The sequence below is a fragment of the Parambassis ranga genome, chromosome 21 (genome assembly GCF_900634625.1).
Source record: "Parambassis ranga chromosome 21, fParRan2.1, whole genome shotgun sequence".
NCBI lineage: Eukaryota > Metazoa > Chordata > Actinopteri > Ambassidae > Parambassis > Parambassis ranga.
In genome coordinates, this window is record NC_041041.1 from 244274 (window position 1) to 271576 (window position 27303).

Sequence of the window (27303 nt, forward strand, 5' to 3'; positions counted from 1 at the left end):
TTAACTGCGTCAAATGTTTCCACAGCCCTCAAGATTCTGAAGAAGCCAAAGGATGTGACGTCACTTTTGGGTGGCGTGGCTACATTTGAAGTTGCCATCTCAGAGGACGACATCCCAGTTAAATGGATGTTTAAAAGCACAGAGCTGAAGCAGAGCGAGCACTACAGGATGGTCTCAGAGAAGAAGACCCACAAACTGATTGTCCAGAATGTGGACAACAGCAAAGAGGGCGAGTACACTGCTGTTGTGGGCCACCTGCAGTGCAGTGCTCGTCTTACCGTCGAGTGTAAGTGTTAGCAGAGAGCAGCATGTGTACATTTATAAAGACTTGCTAGGAGCAGAGATTTATTTTCACCTTCTTGCACTCAGCCCTGCGAGTCACCAAACCCATGAAGAATGTCACAGTCGCTGAGACTCAGGCTGCCACGTTCGAGTGTGAAGTTTCTCACTTGAACGTTCCTTCCATTTGGCTTAAAAACGGCATGGAGATTGAGATGAGCGAGAAGTTCAGGATGGTGGTTCAGGGGAAACTCCACCAGCTGAAGATCATGAACACCAGCAGGGATGACTCTGCAGAGTACACCTTCATTTGCGGAACCGACAGAGTCTCTGCTAAGCTAACTGTTAGCCGTAAGTTATCTTAGCAGTGATGATGGGAGTTAGCTGTTAATGGATTCTAAATCTAATGGACAAATAATATGCTGAAATGAAGGATTCACTGAGTGTGTACGTGCCAGTGCACTGACTCTGTGTTGTTGTTTTTTAGCTATCCTCATCACAACAATGCTGCAGGACCTGAATGCTCAGGAAAAGGACACGGTTACTCTTGAGCTGAATGTCAACTACGAGGGAATCACATATAAATGGCTAAAGAACGGCATGGAGATCCGATCGACAGACCGGTGTCAGACTCGCTGCAGACAGCTCACTCACACTCTGAGCCTCAGGAACGTTCACTTTGGAGACAGTGCAGAATACACCTTCATGGCCGGCTCTGCGGTTACTGCAGCTAAACTTTATGTTGAGGGTAAGATGTGTTTTTATGGATATTCATTTTTACTGGTGGACTTGGCGTACCTGCTACGCCATTCCATTTTTCGTTTAAGATAAAACTTTACCAACCCAGAGGAAATTCTTGTTTCTTTTTGTTGCAGCTCGTGTGGTTGAATTCACCAAACACCTGAAAGACCTGAAGATCACTGAGAAGAAGAGGGCGACCTTTGAATGTGAGGTTTCTGAACCAAACGTCCAGGTGATGTGGATGAAGGATGGCCAGGAGTTGGAGATGTCCGACCGGTAGGTCACATTTGGCTTCGGAGCGTTTTCTGATATTACCCACACTGTTTGAAGTTCATCACCCTCTGTGTTTTCCGCAGGTACAAAATGACTTCGGACAAATTTGTGCACCGCCTGGTTCTGCCATCCGTCCGGCTGTCTGATGCTGGTGATTACACTGCTGTGGCGGGATCAAGCATGTCAAAGGGTCACTTGACAGTGGAGGGACGAGATGTGAAAATCACAGAGCCAGTCAGCAGAGATGTCACAGTGAGTTCATGTTTCCTCACCCTCAAATGCAGCTTTAATTTCAATTCAAACTGTCTGTTAAAGTTTTATTAGTGGTTTCTTTTCCCACCCAGTGTTTGAGCTGCTGAACATCTCAGGTTCTGATTTTCAGTCCAACCAATGGTCTGTTTTTGCAGGTTGTTGAAAAACAAAGAGCAACCTTTGAGTTTGAGGTCAGCGAGGATGATGTGGAGGGTCGTTGGCTCAGGAATGGGGTGGAGATCAAGTTCTCAGTGGAGGAGCGCTTCAACTATGCCACCATCAGGAAACTGCACCGCCTCACCATTTCTGAGACCTACAGGAGCGATGCTGGAGAGTACGCCTTCATTGCTGGCAAGAACAGGAGCTCCATGAGCCTCCATGTCAGACGTAAGAGCTCCGGACTGACATCAGTGCACTAAAACTTCTCTTTCTTGATACTTTCATAGAGTCAGCTGGAAACATTCACTGTCATTACACTTTTTTGTTCTTTCTTTGGTCTGCAGTGCCGGAGCCTCCTCAGATTGTACGCCACATGCAGCCCCAGACGGCAATGTCGGGCAGGTCCGTTCGTTTCTCAGTGCAGGTCAGCGGCCTTCCGCAGCCTCAGGTGTCCTGGTACCAAGACTCCCAGGCTCTGATTACCAGTGACAAGTGTAAGTTCCTCCATGACGGAAACGACCACACACTGCTGCTGCTGGAAGTCTTCCCTGAAGATGCTGCCGTCTACAGCTGCGAGGCCAGGAATGACTACGGAGAAGACACAAGCTCCGCCCCGCTCACCGTGGAAGGTATGTTTGAAAACGATCACAGCGACTCGAGACTCGACTTCAAGGAAGGATTCTAATTCAGTGACCCACTAGTTTGAAAACAGTTAAAAAAGCAAAATGTCATGTTTCTGACTGTCTCCCAGTTCACGAGGTGGCTGAGACCAGGGCTTGGGTCTCTGCTCCAGTTCTAACCACTCCTATGCGGGACATGCTAGTTTCAGAAGGACAGCGTGCCAAGTTCCAGTGCAGCATCTCTGGGGAAGGTAGTGACGGCTGCTCCCTTCACATTTTATAGTCCAGTATTAGAATATCCTGCAGATGGGTCAGCTAGTCCTGATCCTGACTGTAACAAACACTGTGTGTCTCCAGACCTGCAGATTTCCTGGTTCTGTAACAACAGAGAGATCTGGGACTCAGACATTTTCAGGATGTCTCAATATGGTGAGACCTGCCAGCTGGAGATTTCCAGAGTTCTCCCCAGTCACGAGGGAGAGTACTCATGTGTTGCCACAAATTCAGCTGGAATGGTCACCACTGCTGCTGCTTTGAATATCGATGGTAAGTTGTGAGGTGGTAATGGTCTCACTGTCACTGTGAGGCCTGTTTTCTCACTGCATGGTAAAGCCACGTCAGTCTGCCATCAATCTGACATCAGTCCCACATGGCTGCTCTGATATTTCATGAAAAGAAGAAACACCACATTTAGAAATGCAGTCTGAAATTCTGTGTTAGCACTGTTAGCTGTGGGCTAATGGAAACCTCTCTGTTTATTCTGACAGTGATGCTACAATACAGAGCATCCCTGTCAGTACCGCTCCTGCATGTTAGGATTAAGGCTCTTCTTCCTCCCTCTAAAGCTGCAGTGATGTACAGTGATGTGTACTGATCCAGCAGAAGGCTGCATGGTTCAGCGGGTTGCACACTGATTCTACATGGAGGTACTGAGAGTTGTGCTAACAGTAAGGGGGGGGGGGGGGGTTACATCTTACGGAATTCTTTCATTTACTGAAAAATTGTCTGAGAAAAACAATTATTGGAACAACACAAATGACAAATCTTTCCTCATTTTTGCTTCTCAAAACCTTGAAGAGAATCTTTGTGCACCAGACCCAGAGTTTGTTCAGCTGTGACACTTTCAGTCAGATGATTTTCTTCCATGAGCATGCAGGTCAAATACGTTTTAATCAGCTGGTAGTCCTGGACTGGACACGCTTTCATCCTCATGCACAGGTTTCTCTGTGATGCATGAAGTCTTCTCTTCCCACATCAGTAGCTGCTAACAGTGCTCACTGTGAGACGTGCAGCATGGTCAGAACAGGGCTGAGCTGAGCTCAGGTGTAGCCGTTTCTCACCCTCCAGCACGGACATACTCATAACTGATTTGTAAATGCTGCCTACGGTCAAGCTTGCATGATTGACAGTGGAAACCAGCCACTGTCTACTCCTTCACTGGTCATGACCCTCAAAGCTCCACCCAAACAAGCTGTGAAACAAGTAACCTGGACCAGACTGACGATGTGTTGACCTAATTCTTCTACTCTTTCCTACTGCCCAGATGAAAAAGCCTTAGCTAGTGTGTCACGCACTAGCACTGAGACTAAACTCAGTCAGAGACTGGAGGCTCGGGCAGAGAGTTTTAGCTCTCTGTCGCTGGGACAAACAGCCCGCAGTGTTGAGTTTACTAAGACGGTCTCTGAGAGTTCCTCCATGTCTTGGAGGGCCGCTGAGATTCAGATGGAGAGCGTAAGCTCGGTGGAAATGAGCTCAGAAAGAAGCTTCGATTTCAAACTCTCAGCCAGCCCACAACTCCTGATGGAAATGAGCGACGTCCGGGTAAAAAGCGGCGAGATGGCTGAGTTCAGCTGCTCCTTCGATGGGCAGCCCTTTACCGGGGTGGTATGGGATCATAACGGCCAGGGCCTTGTGGACACAGAGCGGGTGAGGAGCTCTGAAAGTGGGGGGCTTATGTCTCTGGTCATCCAGGGTGTTGGCATGGCTGACCAGGGCATGTACCGCTGCACCGCCACCAACCAGTACGGCCAGAACAGTTCCTCTGCCCAGCTCACAGTTGAAGGTGGTTAATCTTTCTTTTTTATGAGTCTGTCTCTCCATGTGGTCCATCCCACCCCTCCACCTGCCCCCCCCCCCCCATGATTTAATATATCTTACCTGTAACCTCTTAGACTGCTGTAGCATAACAAGCTTTGTAGTTCAGTGTCTCCTCTTTCTGTCACCTTTACCTGGCTAACCCCATCATCCATCCAACTAACCCTTCAGTGTTCAGAGTCATGGCCTTATACTCTCTGACGCCTAATTACTCTCCCTAACTTTATTCTCACTCAGCTAAAGAAGCGAATGTCAAAGCAGAAACCCCCATCCCTACCGATTCTGTGCATAACGTGTCTCAGGCACACAGGGGGACCCTTAGAGACTCCCCCAACCAAGACAAGCAGAAGGCAGTGGAGAAGCCAGGACCATCGCTTCCATCTTCCCAGAGACCTTTCAGCCTCATCAGCCAGCTGTATTTCCCTGACGCCATGCCCCACCATGAGCAAAGCCAGCGCCTCTGCAGCTGCCCCGAGTTCCTGATCAAACTCCCCCCTGAGCTGCTGATCCGAAACAGAGACTGCAGCTCCCTGTATTGCGTTATGAGGGGGCTTCCCACCCCACTTGTCATTTGGCTTTACAACCGGTTGAATGTTGAGGACTCTGTGTCTTACTCTCTGAAACATGACGGCCCACTGTGCTGTGTAAATGTTAAAAATGTGGGAGCTGGACAAGGGGGCACTTACACTTGCAAAAATGTCAGCTCAGCCCGGGATGCTGAGTGCAGCTCAGTGACGAAAGGTTGGCATCTGCATGCTTCTGATCCTTCTGCTCGCTCGGGCTTTCTTTTGCCCCTTCCACCCATCACACTGCTTTCCACCCACACAGCCACCAGAGACACACATCAGTGCTTTACAGGGCGACACCACCTCTTCAGCAAGGGTTTAACCACTGTGCCCTGCCTGACGAAACATCTGAAGAGTTACAAACTAGCGACACTCATATCACTGAGTGTTTTTTATCAACAAGACACGGGTGCTGCACACTAAAAGTCAAAAGGGAGCATGAACATGAGAGAAAGCAGACGGATGATATGGATGCACGATCTGTCACCTGTTCTAACCCACTTGCACAGAACATGCAGATTTGTGAGGGGTAATTTGTGAATTTCTGTGTCTTCACAGTCACCACAATGGAGAGGGAACCTGTAATTCAGATGCAGAAGGAAGTGAAAGGTAAGCACACACACACACACACACACACAGAATGTTTACAGAGCTTTCACCATAAACCAAGAAGAAGACAAATTACCTGCAGCAGTGTACAAAATGCATAACTCAACTGTTCACGGCTGTGACAGGTTGTTCTGGTTTCAGAGCAGCTGTTGTATGTTTGGTTGCTGTCTCACTGTAAACTGTCATTATTCCACTCAGCTTTCTCTAGCTCCACTGTCACAGTTGAAGAGGACACCCAGGAGTCGTACTACACTGGCTTAAAGTTACCAGACAAAACCAGAACACTTGAACTCAAGCCAGAGTCAAAACTTTACTCCAGCACGCTGGAAAGGAAAAAAGAAAAACCAATTTTTCTCAGCGAACTGTCCCCAGCAGCCGTGACTGTTGGAGAAAATGCAGTGTTTACTGTCAAAGTGACGGGTTTCCCGAAGCCCACCGTTCAGTGGTTTCACAAAGGGCAGACTATAACCAGCTCCTCTGTGTATGCCTTTATTCATGAGCATGATGAGCACAGTTTGGTTATTAACAAAGTTCAAAGAGAATATGAGGGAGAGTACTCCTGCACAGTTACCAACAGATTTGGCCATGCGACATGCATGTCTTATCTGCATGTTCAGGTGAAAGAGCCTGAAGGGGAGCAGACAGCTGAGGGTATCATGTTTATACCATCTGGGACACCTCCAGAATTCACTAAGACTATAGAGTCTCTTCAGGTGTTAGAGGGAAGTCAGGCTCTCTTCAGCTATACTGTGACTGGCGAGCCTCTCCCTCAGGTTCAGTGGCTTAAAGGTAGCTTCCTCATTCAGCCTGGTGAGTTTTTTATTATTGTGAATAATCCCGATGGATCAGGATTTATTAACATCAAGAGTGTAAACCAAGAACACGGTGGCGTCTACACCTGTAAGGCCTCAAACCAATATGGTGAAGCGTCATGCACTGCTGAGCTGCAGGTGTCCAGGCAGAAGCCTCACCAAGAGCGCATATTGCTGCAGAAAAGTAAAGGTCTGAAGATATCTATGACTGAGCAGCCCACAGAATCCAGACTATACCCAGAAAGATCCCGCTCTGATCAGATGATTTATACCATCAGCACTGAACACAGGCAGATTATTCCCAGTGAGGAGGTGGGAACCCTCAGGGAGGTCGACATCACCGCCGCCACTCTTCATCGAGAGCGGCTCACCCAGCAGGCAGCGGTGCTGCAGTCACATGAAATACAGGAGAGGGTTTCTTTGGCTGCTTCTCATCCAGCTCAGGTCTCAGCTGTTCCTGTGAAACAGCTTCATGTGACAACTTTCTTATCCTCAGTTCAGGAGAGACCAAAAATCACAGAGCAGCACTCTGAACCCATTCTCAGCCCTGAGGTTGTGGAAGTCGAATTAGTCAAAGAGCGACTGTCCAAGCTCCTGTCGGCTACATCCGAGGAGGTCCTCCCACTCACCACTGTGAGAGCTGAGGCTTTGACAACACCAGATCCAGAGCACACACTAGCCTTGACTGAACCCAGGCGGCCTGTTAGTGGCCACCAGATGGAAACTGCTCTTACCATCCAAGATCAAACTTCAGGCGTCATGCACAGACCAGAGGAGGAGAGGAGCTTCAGAGTCACAGAGGGTCTTAAGATTTTATATTCAGCTCAGTCTGCAGGGCAGCTGCAACTCACAGAAAGACACTCAGAGCCTCTGCCTGCCTTAGATATACCCATTCAACCCTCAGCTGGAAAACAGCAACCTGAACCAGTTTTAGCAGCTGTTAGTGAACGCAGGGTGGCCTTATCCAAAGAGCAGAAATTTGACATTAAAAGACCAGAACAGGAGCGTATCTGTCCATGCAAAGAAACGGTGTATATGTCTGCTGTAACAAGTGAGGAGAAGTATAAGCTCCAGGCTGAACAGGCAGGACAGGTGCCACATACGTCACCATCTGTGTCGCTGCAGCCTCAGCGAGAAGGGGAGCGGCTCCTAAATCTTCAGGTGATAAGTGATCAGGATGTTTTACAGTCTGAGGGACGGATCAGCAGTGAAAAACCCCCACCCGAACAGGCAGAAGCAAGGAGGAGTCCTACATTGTTACATTCAGTGAGTCAGGACGAGCAGAGGACTGTGGTCTGTGAGGTAGCCTCAGAGTTCACAGGAAAGACAGACATAACCTCCATTCAGCCAAAAAAAGAGTTACCACAGCCGAAATACCTTCAGTCAGTCCATTCTGTATCAGCTTTGCCAAAGGAAGGCATGCTCACAATCACAAAGCCTGACCAGCAGGTGGCAACACAGACCGTGGAAAAGGCTAGAAGGCATGCAGCCACAGCTGAGGACAGGAGGGAGATTACTGCCGATTATCCCAAAGACTTGGATGTGTCCCTGTCTGGGTTTGAGTCACAGCCTCGAACAGAGCCCAGGCCTCCGAACATCCTCTCTGTGTCCTCGCAGGCCCTGCAGCTGCCAAAGGAGATCCCTTTTGTTACAGACATCAAGCAGCAGCGAGCATCCGTCCAGAGAGAGGACACCTGGAACATCATGCACTCTTTGAACATCACAGACACTCAGATGCTGGAGGAAGGTCACACCACCAGTTTTCTTACTGATGAGAAGTTCAAGCCTGAGGTGAAAATTGAACCCAAGATTCCAAAAAAGCCTGTTTTCATAGAGGAGAAGGCAGTTGCCACTGAGAGCTGCACTGTCTTGGAGTCAGCTGAGCAAGACTTTGCAGTCCAGATCCAGGAGGGCCAGTCACTGCGACAATCAGTGCTGCTGGAGGAAAGGCGCGTCATGATGGGAGAGCAGTCAAGTGAGATTCATAAATCTGAGGGCTCAACTGTCAGCATGAAGACACAGTCTAAAGGACTTCTGTTTGTCCACGAGTCTCAGGACCCTCAGACACTGTCTAAAGAGCTCAGCTTTGTTATTCACATCCCCAAACCCTCCAGTTTGAATGTACGGCGTCAGCTCCGAGATGCTCTGCAGTCCGCCGTGGCCACTGACCAGCCAGTGTTACTGGCTGATGTCATAGGGAGATTAGAGTCAGTGAAGGTGCAGGAGGTGAAGGCTCAGAGGGAGCCCAAGCAGGCCACATACATGTACCTGATCACATCACCAGGTGCCCCACTGGAGATCACACTGTCCTTTGAAGGTGAATACCCTCGGACAGCTGACCTCAGATCTGAGCTCCAGGTGGCATTGCATGCTATGGTTTTTCAGGATCAGCAATGTTTCCTGTCAGAGCAGCCTGTAGCCCTGCAAACTGACAAGCCTCAGAAAGTGCAGGTCAGCTCGGTGCCTTCCAAGGAGGTGCTGTCCTCTGTGGTGGACACTGTGATGGTAGCAGAGAGTGCAGCTAGGTTTCCTCCGGATGTGTCTCAGTCAGCAGCCGTCAAAACTGTACGCAGGGCTTCCTTCCAAAGTGCTACCGTTCAGGGTCGTACTGAGATCCATGAGTCCAGGCAGGTGAGCAGGACGGTGGCTCAGTCAGAGAGGGACACTGCTGCTGCTTCTGAAGTCAGTACCATGCTGTCAGCAAGCCAGAGTTCTGTTTACATCCACAAAGAAAGCAGAGAGGAGTTTCTTTCTGAGGCCGTCATGATCAGCGAGTCCTCAGACAGTCTGCTAGATTTCCCTGTTGTCATTGATTTTCTGGAGGATGTTTGTGCTGAGGAAAATGGCAAGGCTGTTTTTACTGCTACCATAAAGCATGTCACAAAGGTAAACTGGTTTTTCAATGGGCAATTGGTGAAATCTGGCAAAGAGTTCAAGTGTTCTAAAGATCACGACACATACACGTTGGTTATCAACAAAGTTATCAAGGAGAGGCATCAAGGAGAATATGTGTGTGAGGCTGAGAATGAAGCCGGCAGGACAACAACATCTTCAAGACTCACTGTGGTCTCAAGAGGTTTGATGATGAGCACTTCTTTGATATCATCATCAACTAACTTCACACATGGTACAAATTAAAAATCTGTTGTCTGCAAACCTCAAAGATAACTCAGGCAAGAAAGTTATTTAAAATAAAAAATGAAATGATTTAATTTGGAGGTCTGAGGTTTCACCGACAGCAGTTTCTTCCCAGCTCATCCAATCTTCCATAAACACATCACTCAAATCCATTCCTCTTTCCTTCCAAGGACTCCATCTTTAAACATCACTCTTCATAACTGCTCCATTCCTCTTTGCATGCTCTGTTTCTTTTTCCTACCACAGAGTCCTACCACATCCTCAACCTCATAGTTTCACAGGATAACTTTGTGTGTGTCACTTTCCATCCCAGGTTCACCTCATCACCACCTCCCACAGTAGACACCTTCATTGTGTTCTTTTGTTTCTTCTGCTTCTGTGTATTTACTTTGTCTTTCTGTCCCTCAGTGAAACCTGTGTTCAGGCACAGGATTGTTCCTGTGGAGATCAACGTTGGTAACGTTGCCAGGTTTGAATGTGAAACCGAGGATGCTCCAAACGTGAGCTTCAAATGGTTCAAGGACGGACACCCCATGAAGGAGGCTGATAAATACAGGATCGTCAGCCGCTTCAGCACTTCCTCTCTGGAGCTTTTGAGCCCAACCAAGGATGACAGTGGTGAATACACCTGCAAGGCATCCAATCAGCATGGCAGCGACGAGTGCTCCGCCTCTCTCCATGTGACAGGTAAGAGCGACGCATGTTTCCTTCTTCTTTGCTGGTTGAGATTGGAGTTGTTGTTGGTGTCTTCACCTTCCTACCAGGCATCATGTTGTGTTGTTGTGCCGGTCTTTGGACAGATTGTGATTCTTCCGTTTTATTTTCTTGTCCTGCTGGTTTGCCTAAGTGGGAAGTTTTGGTTAAGGCAATACTACGGGGTATGTGTCCACTAATGTGTGTCTCTCTTCTTCTTAATCCTTATAGAACATTTGCCTCCCATGTTTGTAACTAAGCCTGAGGCTCAGACTGTGTATGTTGGAAGGAGGGCAGTGATGCAGTGTGTCATAACTGGATCTGCTCCTTTGAATGTTGTCTGGTTCAAAAACAACCAGGCGTTACCCAAACTGCCAACACACTACCAGACCTCTTGTGAAAAGAATAAGCACACTCTTGAGATAACCACGGCTGAGGCAGCCGACCGGGGACTTTATGTGTGCAAAGTGTCTAATAATGCTGGGATGGCTGAGTGCAGCATGGAGCTGCGTGTTATTGATAAGCCCAGCTTTGTAAAGCCCCTGGGCCCAGTCGCTGCTGTGGTCGGAGCACCACTGCACCTGGAGTGTGAGGTGGATGAGGACACTGGAGTGACTGTGACCTGGACCAGAGATGGTAGAAAAGTCCACCAGTCTCCAGACTGTAAACTGTCTTTTGAGGATAAGACAGTTACTCTTGATATACTAAAGTACACACTGAAAGACTGTGGAAATTATGTGTGTACCGTGACAAATGAAGCTGGGAGTGCATCTTGCTCCACTTCAGTGAAAGTCCAAGGTAAGAGCTGTCTAGTTAACTTTCATGGATACTGCAGCATTTGAAGCTTTAGCAAATCTGCAGTACTGAAAATTAACATTTTTTTTCCTGTGGTGTCCAATGTTGAGGGTGTAAATGCAGCATCAGCTGCTCTTCTTTAAATCGTAACTCTCTTTACTTCCAGTGCTCCCTTTTTGTCTTTAAATGACTTCATCGTTGCTCTTTTTAACTACACACCCTTCCAGAACCACCAGTCTTTGTAAAGAGGCTGGAAACCTCAACCTGCTGGAAGCAAGGCAGCGCTGCACGGCTGCAGTGCGCCATCAAAGGATCTCCTGAACTCCACATGACCTGGTTCTTCAATAACAGCCAGCTGTCCTCTGGGGGCAGATATGCTCTCACAGTGAAGGAAGGCATGGCCAGTCTGGACATACAGCATGTTGTTTTGAGTGACAGTGGAAACTACACCTGTGAGGTTCTCAATGAGTTTGGCTGTGAAAGCTGTAGCACTAAGGTCACTGTGAAAGGTGTGTTGATGCAGGGGATTATTTGCAAACACATTTTTACGCAGCAGGAGGACTGATCTAACTGAACTCTATGTTCCTCTCTAGAACCTCCATCTTTTAGGAAGGGGTTGGTTTCTGTAGAGGCAGTCAGAGGATCCGTAGCTGTGCTTGAGTGTGAGGTTTCAGGCTCTGCACCATTTGAGGTGGCTTGGAAAAAGAAAAAGAAGCGGCTGTCTGCAGATAAGAAGCACAGAATAGTGTCTCAGGGATCCTTGGCCTCTCTTGAGATTCACTCATTTGAGAGCGCTGATGTAGGAGAATATGAATGTGTTGTATCAAATGAGGTTGGCTCTGTGACCTCAAAGTCAGAGGTCACACAGAAAGGTTAGTGACCAAACAACTGGACCAGCTCACACTGTATGTTCTTATCCTGGCTGTTGTATTACATGTATTATACACATGCTGCTATTTCAGAACCGCCCATGTTCTCAAAGAGGGTTGAGAGTACCACAGCTGTGCTGGGAAACACAGTGAAGCTGCAGGGGACACTGAAAGGCTCCGCTCCAATCGCTGTTCAATGGATGAAAGACTCTGAGCTGCTGAGAGATGATGATCCAAATGTCAAAATGACATTTGAGAACAACATTGCTAAGATTTCCTTCTCATCTGTTGAGATCAAGCATGGCGGCAGGTACACTTGCCTTGCTGAAAATGAGGCGGGACAGCAGAAATGTGAGGCAGTCTTAACTATTCAAGGTCAGAGGGCGTTCCTGTTTCTATCAGTCTGTTCAATGTTCAGATGAAGCTGTTCATTAAGTGTAAAGTTCATGTTGTGTTTTAGAACCTGCTAGGATCTTAGAGAAGGCAGCATCCTTTAGTGTGACAGCAGGAGACTCAGCCACACTGGAGTGCACCATCACTGGAAGCCCAGAGCTCAAAGTGAAGTGGTTCAAAGATGGGAAGGAGATGATCAGTGGCCGTAAATATAAGATGACTCTGAAGGAGAACGTTGCCTTTTTAAAGATTCTTGCTGCTGATAAAGCAGACACGTCAGAGTACAAGATGGAGGTGTCCAATAAAGTCGGCAGAGACCAGTGCACCTGCTCGGTCACTGTTATAGGTTAGTTCTAACCATGAACCCATCACAGTCAGCTGTTTAAAAGCTGACCTGTCATGACGAGTACATTTGGAATATTTCCTCACACAGATCGTGCAGTTGCACCATCCTTCACCAAGCCCATGAAGACAGTCGGCAGGACTGTCGGTAGTGATGTTACCTTGGAATGCAGAGTTGCTGGATCTCAGCCGATGGTTGTTTCATGGTATAAGGAGAATAAAGAAATCCACAGTGATAGCAGACGCAAGCTTGATTTCAGTGAGAGTACGGCCTCTGTGACGATAAGCGGCCTGCTTCAAAGTGATAGTGGAGTTTATACATGCCGGGCCGCTAACGCTGCTGGGGAAAAAGAAAGCAGTGGTGCTCTGTCTGTCACAGGTTAGAGGATTTCTTTACACAGCATGAGCAGAGATCCTGAGTTATCACTGAGTGATTGAGCAATGATCCTGTATTTCTTCCCAAAAACTCCAGAACCTCCGGTCTTCATAGTGAAACCTGAATCCCAGGAGGCTGCACCGGGATCAGATGTTATCATGAAAGCTGCATTTATAGGAACAGCTCCACTGGGAGTTAAATGGTTCAGAGAGGACAAAGAGATTTTCTCTGGGGGGAAGTGTTTCATAAAGAAAGATGCCTCCTCAAGCTCCTTGGAGCTTCACTCTGTCAAACCCAGTGACTCCTCCAAATACACATGTCAAGTATCCAATGATGCTGGGAAGGTGGACTGCACTGCGGTCCTCTTTGTTCAAGGTGCTGTTTCACTCTTTCTCCTAAAACTCTTTTCTTTTCTTTCTTTTTTTGCTGTAATTGTTACTGTTAATTTACAGAAGCCCCAATCTTTACAATGAAGCCTGAGCCCTCACAGCTGCTGAAAGCTGGCCAGCCTCTCAAGCTGTCCTGCAAAGTCCAGGGCACGCCTGTTATAAGCATCACATGGTTTAAAAATGGCTCTGAAATTGTTGCCGACCGCAGACATACAGTGTCCTGTGACAGCTCAATGGCATCTCTGGAGATAGAGAGCTGCTTTGTGGAGGACAGTGGGCAGTATGTCTGTGTGGCCTCCAGTGAAGCTGGCAGAGACCAGTGCCGCTCCTCGGTCACAGTCAAAGGTTGGTTCAGTCACCATGGAGTATACCCTTCTTTTCTTCTTAGACTAACTTTAGACTCAGGACTTAAAGTCTGGTCTACATCATTCAGCAGCTGCAAAGACGTCAGGGATCATTTCCTCAATTATTTAACCCTTTACACTCAATGCTGAGGGTTAATGCTGAGGGTTAATGATGGATGGATGGACCTCTGTGTCAAACAGGCTGATTGAAGCCAGCTGTGTGGTGCCTGTGTGGTTGTTTACTGTTTAATGGTCAAACATGCGTAACAAATATACATTAATCTGTTGATTGACAGTATCTGTTACATTGATTTGGTAAATGAGCAGCTGAATGAATTCTGTGGACCAGACTACAAGAAGTGTCCTTTTAGGCCCATGCTGCCTGTTACAAGTGTAACGTGTCTTTTTCATAGAGCCTCCAGTGTTTGTGAGGCCTTTTGAATCAGCTGAACTTGTGAAGGGAGGCGACATTATCTTGGAAGGAACCATTTCAGGTTCAGCTCCCTTTGAAATCACTTGTTTCCTCAATGACAAGCTGATCAGAAACAACAAAAGGCATAAGATCAGTGTGGAGAATGACACAGTCACTCTTCAGATCTCAAACTGTGAGCCTGGAGATGCTGGGACGTACCAGTGTACCATTGCAAATGATGTTGGAGAGACATCTTGTTCTTGCCAGATTTCACTAAAAGGTTAGTCAAAGATTATGGTGTTCACCTCGCTGCATGCTGCCCAATGTCCTGCTGCTTAGCTCCTTGTAGAAGAAGAGATGACTGTGGCTTATGGTCTTCTCTCACTAGAACCGCCATCATTCGTTCAGAGACTAGAGGACATGTCCTGCATGGTGGGCTCTGAAATCTTTCTGAAGTGCATGTTGACTGGATCACTTCCCATGACTTTCTCCTGGATCAAGGATGATCATGAGCTCACAGATGATGAGCATGTTAAGATGTCCTGTGACACCCAGAGTGCTGTGTTGAACTTGAAAAATGCTCAAGTATCACATGGTGGGGAGTATGTGTGTCAGGCACAGAACAAGGCGGGGGCTCAGAGGTGTGCCGCTGTGCTCGTAGTCACAGGTTTGTGGATGTTTCCGACTTGTTTTGACTGCTGCTGCTTTTTGTCTTGTTGCTTCATTTGTTGCATTAACAGGTCAAAGCAATTTTAGTTTTGAATTCTTTGTTATCTCAGAGCCAGCACATATTTCAGAGCTTGCAGAGTCTATCAGTGTAACCCAGGGCCACCCGGCAAGACTCGAGTGCAGGTTCTCAGGCACCAAACCTCTCCAGTGCAGATGGACTAAGGATGGAAAGGAGCTGACCTCGGGCCAAAGCTACAGAATCCAGAGCACAGATACCAGCTCTGTGCTAATAATTGTTAGCACAGCGAGGCGTGATGGTGGTGAATACATCTTTAAGGTTTCAAATGTGGCAGGGCACGGTTCTTGTGAAGCATCTGTTACTGTCTTAGGTCAGTTTATTCTAGTGTTTGATGTCTTCAGTAGAGTTTGATTATTTTTTTTTTACCACGTTAACAATGTTTCTGCATTTATAATAGATCAGATTGTTAAACCATATTTCACACGGACCCTGAAGGAGACTGCAGGCATCAAAGGCTTGTTTGCTCATCTGGAGTGTTCTCTTTCTGGTTCGCTGCCGATGACGGTTCTGTGGTACAAAAATGAGACAGAGATCCAGAGTCATGGAAAATATAAATGCACATTTTCTGAAAGTGTTGCTTTCCTGGAAATCTGTCGTCTGGACAGTAATGACAGCGGCAGCTACACGTGCATGGCTAAAAACAAAGCAGGGTCTGTCCAGTGCTCTGGCATCCTGTGTGTTAAAGGTTAGAGGTCATATAACTTCACACAGTTTAGAGCATAATATGAAGTTATAAGTGGTAACAGAGGTGCTGGGTTTTATCCACCAACAGAACCACCATGTATTCTGGAGAAGCCCGAGTCCATGAATGTTCTGCCGGGCTCAAAAGTCCAGTTTAATGTAATACTCTCTGGCACGCCACCATTGACCATCAAGTGGTTTAAGAACAAGAAAGGGATTTTATCCAGCACTGACTGCTCTGTCATCAAAGACAACACCTCCAGCTCTCTGGAGCTCTTCTTTGCCAAAACCTCTGATTCTGGAGACTACGTCTGTGAAATACAGAACCATGTCGGCTCCACTTCCTGCCAGGCGATGCTCTTTGTGAAAGGTTAATGTTGATCACTCTTTATCATCTTTGTTTCATTATCAGTGTTCAGAATACTTAAATGATTCGTGAATGTGTTTTTTCAGAACCTCCTTTTTTTATTGAAAAACCTGAAGACGTGTCCGTAGTAAGACGAGGAGACAGGAAGGTGTTCAGGTGCAAAGTCTCTGGTACTCCAGAGGTCTTTGTGCAGTGGTTCAGAAATGGGACTGAGATTCACCAAAGTGACAAACACATCATTTCACTGGTTAGCTCTGTAGCTACCTTAGAGATTTGTCAGATTAATGAAGATGACAGTGGGAAATACTTCTGCCAGGCCAGAAATGAAGCTGGCACAGAGAGTTGTGCATTTGAACTGCGGGTGAAAGGTTGGTGGTCCTGTTCTGACTCTTGGCTTGTTTGAAGTTAAAGCCACATTGAGGTCACTTTAGTCTGGCTTGCTGTTTCAGATCCTCCTGTGTTTGCTGTAGTGCTGACATCTCTAGAAGTGATTAAAGCTTCCACAGCATCTTTTGAATGCAGAGTGGCAGGAAGTGCTCCATTTAAGGTCACATGGTTCAAAGATAAAATCCCAATCAAACCCAGCCAAAAGTACATTGTTGATGGCAGTGAACTTGTGGGCTTGAAAATCCAGGACTGTGCAGTGGAAGATGTTGGAACTTATCAGTGTGTGGTAGCCAATGAGGCTGGAAGTTGCGTTGGCGCTGCAGCGTTGTCTCTGAAAGGTTTGTTTTATCAATGAGCAAACATGCAGTACATTAAGCACCCAGCCTGTGCACTGCCTGGTGTTAAAGAGCTCTCCTTTTTATTAGCTCCACCAATATTTGTTAAGAAGATAGAAAACGTCTCCACCGCTCTGGGAGATGTTGCAGTCTTTCGCTGCTCCGTGGAAGGTTCTCTGCCTCTCTGTGTACAATGGCAGAAAGACGAGAACTGGATTCCAGACGATCCAAAGATCGAGAGAACATTTGAGAACAATGTGGCCACTCTCAGGATTCTTGCCTCTGAGGCCACTCACAGTGGGAAATACACTTGCCAGGCAGTAAACGAAGCTGGGCATGACAAGTGCTTTGCCACCCTCTTTGTGCAAGGTACCCAAGCTTCCAGCACCCGAGTAGTTATGATATTTGAAAAAAGTATGTGCACTCACCTCTTTTTCTTGACGCCGTAGAGCCACCTACAATCCTGGAGAAGCTAGAGGTTGTCAAAGTGAAGTGTGGGGATCCAGTTAGTTTAGAGTGCAGAGTAGCTGGAACTCCACCGATGAGTGTAAGATGGACCAAAGATGGCAAAGACCTCCAATCAAGCAGGAAACACCATCTTAGCTACAAGAACAACCTCAGCTGTCTTAACATACAGACCTGTCAGCTGGAAGATGGAGGAGAGTACCTGTTTCATGTAGAAAACTCTTTTGGAACTGGCAGCTGTAAGATCCTGGTGGTTGTTTTAGGTTGGTGAAGTCATTGACAGAACACACCTTGCAGTTGTAGAAGTACACTTTTCTTTGACTAATTGTTTTTCAACATTGCCCTAACAGAGGAGGCGATCGCTCCCACATTCATTAGGAAACTAACAAACACTCAAGCAATCATGGGTTCAGTGGTGACCGTGGACTGCAGAGTGTCCGGTTCTCTCCCACTGTCAGTTGAATGGAGCAAAGGGACTCAGAGGATTGCAGAGAGCCCAAAATACAAACTCGTCCACAGTGACCATACAGCCTCTCTGCAGTTCAAACTGACTGAAAGTGCTGATACTGGAGAGTATTCCTGTAAAGTGTCCAACAGAGCAGGCAGCTGCATGTGCAGTGCTGTTCTTACAGCCAAAGGTTAGCATTCACACATTTCTGACATCTTCAGTTGAGCCTTGATATTAAAATCCTCTTTCTGTATGGGTTATAGTACCTCCACGGTTCATAGCTGAGCCCAAATCACAGGCAGCTGTTCCAAAGTCGTCTGTACTGTTCAGAAGTGACTTTGAGGGGACGCCTCCATTCACAGTGAAATGGTTCAAGGAGGGCATCGAACTCCTCACCGGGCCATCGTGCACCATCACAACAGACAAATATTCGTCCCGTGTTGAGCTCCTATCAGTTGGGACTCTGCAATGTGGAATTTATTCTTGCCAAGTTAGCAACGAAGCGGGTGCAGTCAAATGTACGGCAGAGTTGTCGGTAAAAGGTTGGACGCTTCTTTTTTGTCCGCTCCCATCGCCACTCGTGTAACGCCATCTTTTTTGCCCATCTTTACATACTTATTTTATTCTCCTGATCATCTCACCATTTGTTTCCTTCCCAGGAGTATTTATGTTGTTTTCAGCGTCACCTTCCACCTGTCCACATCCTCCATACTCCTATTGATGATCAGTTTTTGTTCTTGCATTAGTTAACTTCATCTTTTTTTGACTTTGCAGAGCCACCTCAGATTGTCCTGAAACTGCCTCCCACTACCTTTGTGAAGCAGTGTGAGGGACATCGTTTTGAATGCCAGGTCACCAGCTCACGCTCCCTGAAAATGTGCTGGTACAAAAATGACCAAAAGATAACGGATGGAGGCAACTATAAAACGGTGTTTGTTGACTCGTCAGCATACCTCCAGCTGCGCACCACGAGGTTTGAGGATAACGGCGTCTACACATGTGAGGCTCATAATGATGCGGGCAGTGTGAGCTGCAGCACCATTCTCACAGTTCAAGGTCAGCTACTGAATACATATCTTGGCAACATGTTGGTGTTTTGTGGTTTTTGGTGGTAGCATGTCAGAATTCCCTATTTATGAGTGCTTTTGGAACCCTGAAGAAAAAGTCCAGCATGGAATCCACATCCAGAGTCAGATTTCTGTCCCTTAATGTGTTGACAAGCATGAGATTGAGAGCCATCTCTTTTTAGAGACCTTTTCTTTTAATCCAACTCCTGGTGGAATGACCCTCACCCTTCAGTTTTCTGATCTCACCGTCCCTCACATCACGGCATGAACATACGTGATCTGTGTCAGTGAATGAATGGATTCCTCTTAGCATGGACTGAACTTAAGCATGACGATCGTGAAGAACTTGAAACAGTGGGAACTGTCCGGATGGATTGCTTGCTGTGTCCATGAGTGTTAGGTTTGGTTAATATATATCAACATATTTTCCAGAGTCCCCCTCCTTTACTAAAACTCCAAGCCCAGTGGAGGGCATCACAGGAAAAGATGCCAGTCTGCGCTGTGAGATGTATGGCACTCCGCCATTCCAGGTTAACTGGTACAAAGACAAAAGGCCACTGAAGGAGAGTAGGAAATACAAGATGGTCAGTGAGGGCAGCTGTGCCACCCTCCATGTTATCAAACTGGAGCAGGAAGACGCTGGTCTCTATGAGTGCAGGGTATCCAACAATGTAGGAAGTGAATCCTGCCGCACTACCATTTCCCTGAAAGGTTAGTACAGTACCGCAGGTCACTTCTTCATAGCGAGGCTTGTTTTTGATCAGATCTGCTCATCTGTGATCTCTTTTGCATCACTGTCCAGAACAAGCAGCATTTGTCCAGAAACTGGTCGACCAGACGGTGCGAGTCGGTCAGCAGCTGACACTGACCGCTACCGTGAGAGGCTCTGAGCCTTTGACTGTGTCCTGGATTCAGGACAAAGATCATATTTTAAGAGATGGTGACAACAGAAAGATCACCTTTGAAAACAACGTGGTCACTCTTGTAGTGGCCAAGGCTGACTCTACCACAGCAGGCAAATACACCTGCCAACTGAGGGATGACTCTGGAGTCGTGGAGTCTGTCTCCCAAGTGACCGTTCTAGGTTTGTAGATCTCCAGACTTTGTCATCTTACCACCAGTGAAAGTGTCAGGATTCATCCAGCTTAATCTCTTCTTCCCCGATGTCTAGAACCTGCTGCTATTGTGGATAGCCCAGAGTCCCTGAACGTGAAGTCAGGAGACAACGTTGCTCTTGAGGTTACTGTGTCTGGCTCACCAGAGCTAAAGACAAAGTGGTTCAAGGATAACAAAGAGCTCTCTGCTGGTGCCAAGTATCAGATTTCTTTCTCGAAGAAGCTTGCCATCCTGAGGCTCCGGTCTGCTGATAAATCAGATGCAGGAGAATACAAACTTGAAGTTACAAATCACGTTGGCACAGCCTCCAGCAAAACTAAGCTCTCAGTGTCAGGTTGGTGTCCCACGTATAGATGTGTTTTTTTAACATTTTAATCATCAGCCAGTACAGAAATATGTAAATATGTAACACGTGTTTGTGTTTTTAACAATAGATAAGTTGATTCCACCAAGTTTCATAAGGAAGCTGAGAGACACCCACCTTGTTGTGGGGAAGCCTGGAGAGATGGAGTGTAAGGTTTCCGGCTCTGCTCCTTTAACAACATCCTGGTTCCACAATGGCCAGGAGATCAAGAGTGGGCCTAACTATGACATCAGCTGTACAGATAATAACTGCAGACTGAGAGTTCCAACCATCAGGATGACAGATGCTGGCAAATACACATGTAAGGCCGTGAATGATGCAGGAGTCAGCGAGACAAGTGCTACCATGGGTGTGACAGGTCAGTAGATCCAGTTACAGTCAGACAGAACCTTTCAGTGGTGCTATCCTTACAGAGAGTTACTTACACAACACATCTTTTTATTTGAACCCAGACCCTCCATCATTCGTGGAAACACCTGAGGCCAAAGAAACATTGCCCGGCAAAAACGTGTCTTTCATGGCAAAGGTGAAAGGCAGCGGCCCCCTCAAGGTCAAATGGTTCAGAGGAGCCAAGGAAATGCAGCATGGGAGAGGCTGCGAGATCTCTTTGAAGGATGATGTTGCCACCTTGGTGCTTCACAAAGTCGAAAAGTCCCATGCAGGAGAGTACACGTGCCAGATCATTAACGATGCAGGAAAGGAGAGCTGCCCTGTTTATCTGTTTGTGAAAGGTTTGTTGGCATCTTTTTTGAACATCTGTGCACCTCTGGAATTTATGTAACTGATGATGGACTTACCTCTCTCAGAACCAGTCCACTTTGTGAAGAAGCTGAGGGACATTTCCTCTGAAAAGGGCAAGCCTCTGAGGCTTGAGGTCACATTTGCTGGAACCCCCAGGATAAACGTGACCTGGAAGAAGGACGGGAAACTCATCTGGGCCTCCTATCAGTACAATGTGATCACCACGGACACCTCCTGCATCCTGGACGTTCTTAACTCTGACAGGATAGAGGCAGCTGGTAGATACTCATGCGAAGTAGACAACGGTGTTGGAAGCGACAGATGTGAAGCACAAGTGTCAATTCTAGGTAAAATGGTGAAAGTGTGCATGTTAATATGCTTAGTTCTGTAGGTTTCATTTTAATCAGTCATGGCCTCTCGTTCATATACTCAGTCATTTACTAATTCATCCATTCTTTTAATCTGTTGCACTGCCGTCTTTTGTAGTTATACTAAACCATCATCATCATCTTTCACTCTAGAACGACCATACTTTGACAAGATGGAGCCGGTGAAGGTAACTATGGGGGAGGCGGTTACCCTGAAATGCCGTATTGCAGGAACTCCTGACATCTCTGTAGCTTGGTTCAAAGCTGACGGAAAGCTGCGCAAGTCCAACACTTGCTCCATGGACTTTGCAAATGGTGTTGCTACTCTGAAACTAACCAAAACTACCAGGTCCGACTCTGGCGAATACATCTGCAAAGCCGAGAACCGTGTTGGTTCGACCTGTGCCAGCTGTAATGTGACAGTGACAGGTGAAGTCCACTTACTTTCTTTTTTACTGCTGTAAATCATGAGTCAAGCTCTGCCACTCGTGTTGTAAACAACAGGAAATGTATCTGTTGTTTAGCCTTATCAAGCTAACCAAAGTTTACATAATACTCATGTGGCTCTAAAAGTTATCTCAGTGTTTTGACACAAGTTACCCTCCATCAGTTGCTTGTAGCTTGTGGCTTGACATCATAACAATTATTTTTAAAAATCACATTGCTTCTCAGAACCTGTGCGCTTTATCAAGAAGCTGGAAGACACCACTTTCCTGGTGGGTCAGCCACTGAAACTAGCATGTGCGTACAGCGGGAGCCAGCGGGTCTACGTCACATGGAAAAAAGACAACAAGCTGATTTGGGCCTCTTATGAGTACAACGTTAGAACAACCGATTCCACCTGCGTTCTGGAGGTCCTCAACAGTGACAGGCCCGAGGCAGCTGGAGTGTACACATGTGAAATTTCCAACGAAGCTGGAACTGATGTGTGCAGCGCTCGTGTCAGCCTAGGTAACATCACAAACTCCTCACAAACATCAGTCCATTCACTAACTGTGCGTACAGCAGTCCCTCTAATTTTTTTAATGGTATCAGTAGGTTGGCACTGTTGCATGACCTCTATCACCTGCGTGCCACCTACATGCAACTAACTTAACCATTGCTCCTCTCAGAACCGGTTCGCTTTGTGAAAAAGCTTGAAGACACATGTTTCAGACTCCGTGAGCCACTGACTCTGGAGTGCACATACGCCGGCAGCCAAAGAGTGTTTGTGACCTGGAAGAAAGATGGTAAACTTATCTGGGCATCATATAAGTACAACGTCAAAACCTCGAAGGACACCTGCACCTTGGAAATTCTCAACAGTGACCGGGAAGAAGCTATCGGAAAGTACACGTGTGAAATTTCAAACGCTGCAGGAACCGATATCTGCCATGCTAATGTTAAACTAGGTAAACAACAGAGCAACTCACATCATCATCGCATGCAGAAATTAACAAACTCATTTTGACCATTTGCATGTCCATAATATACCATGTTACCAGTTGGTTCAGAAACCCTGTCTAACACCCTCACTGCTAATTGAATCCTTTAGAACCTGTTCGGTTTGCGACAAAACTGAGAAACACCTTTTATAAAATCGGCCGTCCTTTGACGCTGGAGTGCACATTTACCGGCAGTCAGAGGATTTACGTCAGCTGGATGAAGGATGGAAAACCCATCTGGGCATCATACAAATACAACGTTAAAACGACCAACTTCTCCAGCACCCTGGATGTTCTCAACAGTGACAGACGGGAAGCTGCTGGCAAATACTCGTGCGAGATTTCCAACTCAGAGGGCACTGACATCTGCCACGCAGTGGTCAAGATAGGTACAGCCTCTAACGGATGTGACTCATGTCCAATACTATTCATGTTCTCCACTGCCTGTTCTTTCACTCTAACACACATTTACTGTTTGTAACATAAAAACCTGAAACCACCATGTTCTCCTGTAGAACCTGTTCAGTTTGTGAAAGAGCTGGAGGACACCACTTTCAGACTGGGCAGGCCCCTGTCGCTCTACTGCGCCTACAGTGCCAGTCCCAGGGTTTATGTGAGCTGGCGAAAGGACGGAAAGCCGATCTGGGCTTCCTACAAGTACAATGTCAAGACCACAGATAACTACTGTGTCTTGGAGGTCCTCAACAGTGACCGCCTGGAAGCAGCAGGAAGATACTCCTGTGAAATTTCTAACTCTGAGAACACTGCGGTCTGCTCTGCCCAGGTCACACTAGGTAAAACATGAAGCGTCAGGTCAGGGCTCATTGTTCTCAGTTTGTGTTTCAGTTGACCCACTCAGACCAGTAAAGATAGATGTTCTGGAACGGTCCATGTATATTTTGGTATTTGGATTTTTATTTCAAAGGCTGATATCAAAAATGTTTGTTTTAAAATAGAAAAATCAAATCAGCTTTTTATTTTGTAATATCATAATATCAGATACACAGACCACAGAACCATCATTTGTAAGTGGTTAAATGGATACATCAGCATCACATCATTTGTAATATAAATAATTAATACTTGAAATACTTAAAGAATTATTATCCAAATCTATTAAAATGATAAATCTGATAACAAGTGAAATATAATAAACCACTATTAAATTTGAACCTTTGAAAAACTGAAAACAATCAGCCCTGTCAGTGTCTCACTCATTCTTCAGCAGGTGACAGGAACTAATCACTAACGTCCTTGCCTCTCATAGAACCGGTGCGCTTTGTAAAAAAGCTGGAAGATACAACCTTTAGGGTGGGTCAGCCTCTGAAGCTCCAGGTCACGTATACAGGCAGCAAGCATGTGTATGTGAGCTGGAAAAAAGATGGCAAGCCAATCTGGGCTTCCTATAAATACAACGTCAGGACCACAGAGACCTCCTGTGTGTTGGAGGTCCTGAACAGTGACAGAGAAGAGGCTGCTGGGAAGTATTCCTGTGAAATATCCAATGCTACCAGCTCAGCAGTCTGTCACAGTCATGTCAGACTAGGTAACCCCCCAAAACCTACTCACTCTCTCATTGCTAACAGTTCACATCACATGACTAACACCACTGTCGCTTCTCTCAGAACCGGTGCGTTGTGTGAAAAAGTTAGAAGACACATCATACCGTCTGGGTGATCCTCTGAGTCTGGCCTGCACATTCACTGGCAGTCAGCGAGTGCATGTGAGCTGGATGAAGGATGGCAAGCCAATCTGGGCTTCGTATAAATACAACGTCAGGACCACCGACTCATCGTGTGTTCTGGAAGTGCTCAACAGTGACCGAGAGGAAGCAGCTGGGCTCTATTCTTGTCAAGTTTCTAATGCTGAAGGCTCTGCCACCTGTGATGCCCACGTCATTTGTAAAACCTCTAAGAAAGGTATAACTCATCTAATACACTAAGTCTGAACACCAGCCATGTGCTAATACATCAGTGTAGAGAGCACAAGTTCCACCCCGCTGCCAGACAAGCCTCCGTTCTTATGGCTCTTTCTGCAGTTTGTTAAGAGGGTTTCTTGCTGTCTGCACTAAAGCTGAAAGAAATGGATCTGTCAAATCCTAGTAGTGCTGGACGCAGTGACGGTTCATGGACTTTGGGTTTCTAAGCTTGGTCTGTATGTGTACAATCAAAATGTAGTCGGATGGATAACAAATTTAGTGCTACATGCACCTGCTGTAGTTGGAAGAAATGAGAACATGTATGTAGGCCAAACGTATTGACTCAGGGTTCAAACTCCAGCTTGGGCACGTTCCCCCCATGGCCACATGGGTTTCTCTGTCTTTTTCCTCAGTGACTTAACATGGTCTTGTCAAAAAGAAAAGAACCCAGTGAGGTTTTGATGGTAGAATCTTTTCAAACCGCCTGAGTCAATACATTATTCAGGAGGAGGCTGATAGAACACGTGCTGGACTGGGAGTAGGGTGAAGCTTTGGCTGTCTGCACTCTTTAATCCACATCTTAACTTTAATCTGACCTTTATTACTGTTGATGATTGTAGTTATAACTTCTGCTTGCTCATAATTATCTAACCCCCATCACTGCTTCTCATAGAACCTGCTCACTTCATCAGGAAGCTGGAAAACACCACGTTCAGAGTCGGTGAACCTCTGGCACTAAGAGTTGCATTCAAAGGTCAAAGAATAAGCGTGAGCTGGAGAAAAGATGGGAGGCCGATCTGGGCCTCTTATCAGTATAATGTGAAGACCACAGACTGCAGCTGCGTACTGGAAGTTCTGAACAGTGACCGAGAAGAAGCTCGTGGAAGATACACTTGCGAAATTTCCAATGCCGAAGGCTCTGATAGCTGCCATGCTCATGTCAAACTAGGTAACACTAACCAGAAGCACAGTACTCATCCACATGCTGCATGAAGTCAATAAATCCTACCGATTAATACTAATACCATTCACATAGCTCCATGTAGCCTCTGAAAACATCCATGGATTCCTTTGGACACAGTCACATGAACTTTGGTCAACATGTATGACTCATGACAACATTGCCTCTCTTAGAACCCGTAAGGTTTGTCAAGAAAATGGAGGACGTCTCCCACGAGCTGGGTAAACCTTTGCAGCTCAAGTGCAGCTACGCCGGCAGCCAGAGGGTCTTTGTGACATGGAAGAAGGATGACAAGCTGATCTGGGCTTCGTACCAGTACAACGTCAAAACCACCAAGTCCTCCTGTGTTCTGGAGGTCCTCAACAGTGACAGGGCTGCCTGTGTGGGAAAATACTCTTGTGAAATTGCCAATGCCGAAGGAACTGACACCTGCCATGCTAATGTTAAAATAGGTAACCCACTAAAACATTTCCTTTCACCTCATGTTCGCCACATGTGGTCCCAGTTACTAATGCTAACCCGCGGTGTAGTCCTTTCTTGTGGTCCTGCAAAGTTTGTGACAGGGAGAAAGTCCTCGGTTATGTTGGTGTGTTGAGTTGGCTGGTCTGATGTTTGATAGGTTTGGAGAGAAGAAGGTTTTATATCAGAGCTCAGATTGAAAATCTGATTCAGAGACAGGTAGGAGGATTTGTTCATGGAGTTGTGTGCTTTTGTGTTGTAGGTTGCTTCCATGTTGTCTCATGTGCGGTGTTGCTTTGTTTTTTTCAGTGTTGGGGTCTTCACAAGGCCTCGTGGCCTGAATCAAACCTGATATGACGTCAGAACGTGGCTGATTTTTTCCCGTTTCTTCTCCACTAACAGATCACAGGATCCCTCCAAACTTCACCAAGAAGCCGTCGGAGTCCATGATGGATTCAGTGGGTAAGATTGTAAAAATGGAGAGTCGTGTGTCTGGCTCCCAGCCGCTGACTGTTACCTGGTACAAGGACAACAGTGAGATTTTCGCCTCTGACAAATACGACATCAGCTTCAAGAACAACACAGCCGTGCTTTGTGTCAAGAACTCCACCAGCTCAGACACCGGTGTGTACACCTGTGAGGCCTCCAACGATGCTGGCAAAGCCTCATGCAAAGTTTCCCTCACTGTCTCAGGTAGGAGTCTTTGACATTCTTCAGTCGTGTTCTGTGTTACAGTCTCTTTTAAATAAGGAGCTGAGAACGGTCTGACATCAGCAGCACACACTGCAGAATGAACCAGTTTATAGATATGAGATGTTCCCATCATCGCAGAGTAGTCTGTGCTCCCTGATAATTAGTCAGATTAGTTAGATTAGAGCTGTGTGTTCAGGATCAAAATCAAGGATTTGTTTAGGTTAGGTTGGTCTGCAGATTTTCACATCACTGTTAGGTGTTCAGTAGGTTAGTAGTAGTTGTAGCTGACCTGCTCCTGTTACACCGCTTCTTCAGAAACAGGCCAGGCTCCCAGATTTGACATCCCTCTGGAGCCAGTGTCAGTGAGCGAGGGTGAGAAGCTGAGCCTCAAATGCCACGCCTGCGGCTCTCCTCCTCTGAATATCCAGTGGATGAAAGACAGGAGGGAGCTGAAGTCCAGCGGAAACACCAGAATCACTTTTGTTGGTGGGACGGCCTGTCTGGAGGTCAGCCAGGTGTCAAAGTCTGATGCTGGCGATTACCTCTGCAAAGCCAGCAATGCCACCGGCAGCAACTTCTGCAAGTCCAGGGTGACTGTGAGAGGT

At 46.7% G+C, this 27303-nt stretch overlaps 1 protein-coding gene across 1 annotated transcript in view; it reads left to right on the top strand.

Annotated features, from left to right (window-relative positions):
• Nucleotides 1-27303, top strand: part of ttn.1 (titin, tandem duplicate 1) — a 143739-nt gene that overhangs the window by 17079 nt on the left and 99357 nt on the right. The window contains 30 exon segments of the mRNA XM_028433823.1: nucleotides 26-286; nucleotides 370-630; nucleotides 767-1027; nucleotides 1155-1296; nucleotides 1377-1545; nucleotides 1701-1932; nucleotides 2049-2333; nucleotides 2456-2575; nucleotides 2682-2870; nucleotides 5543-5593; nucleotides 9952-10230; nucleotides 10468-11034; nucleotides 18362-18643; nucleotides 19087-19365; nucleotides 19457-19738; nucleotides 19826-20104; nucleotides 20205-20492; nucleotides 20587-20865; nucleotides 20941-21222; nucleotides 21397-21672; nucleotides 21916-22194; nucleotides 22356-22634; nucleotides 22778-23056; nucleotides 23183-23461; nucleotides 23935-24213; nucleotides 24293-24586; nucleotides 25259-25534; nucleotides 25720-25998; nucleotides 26408-26698; nucleotides 27014-27301. Of these exon segments, the coding sequence (XP_028289624.1) occupies nucleotides 26-286; nucleotides 370-630; nucleotides 767-1027; nucleotides 1155-1296; nucleotides 1377-1545; nucleotides 1701-1932; nucleotides 2049-2333; nucleotides 2456-2575; nucleotides 2682-2870; nucleotides 5543-5593; nucleotides 9952-10230; nucleotides 10468-11034; nucleotides 18362-18643; nucleotides 19087-19365; nucleotides 19457-19738; nucleotides 19826-20104; nucleotides 20205-20492; nucleotides 20587-20865; nucleotides 20941-21222; nucleotides 21397-21672; nucleotides 21916-22194; nucleotides 22356-22634; nucleotides 22778-23056; nucleotides 23183-23461; nucleotides 23935-24213; nucleotides 24293-24586; nucleotides 25259-25534; nucleotides 25720-25998; nucleotides 26408-26698; nucleotides 27014-27301 (7887 nt within the window).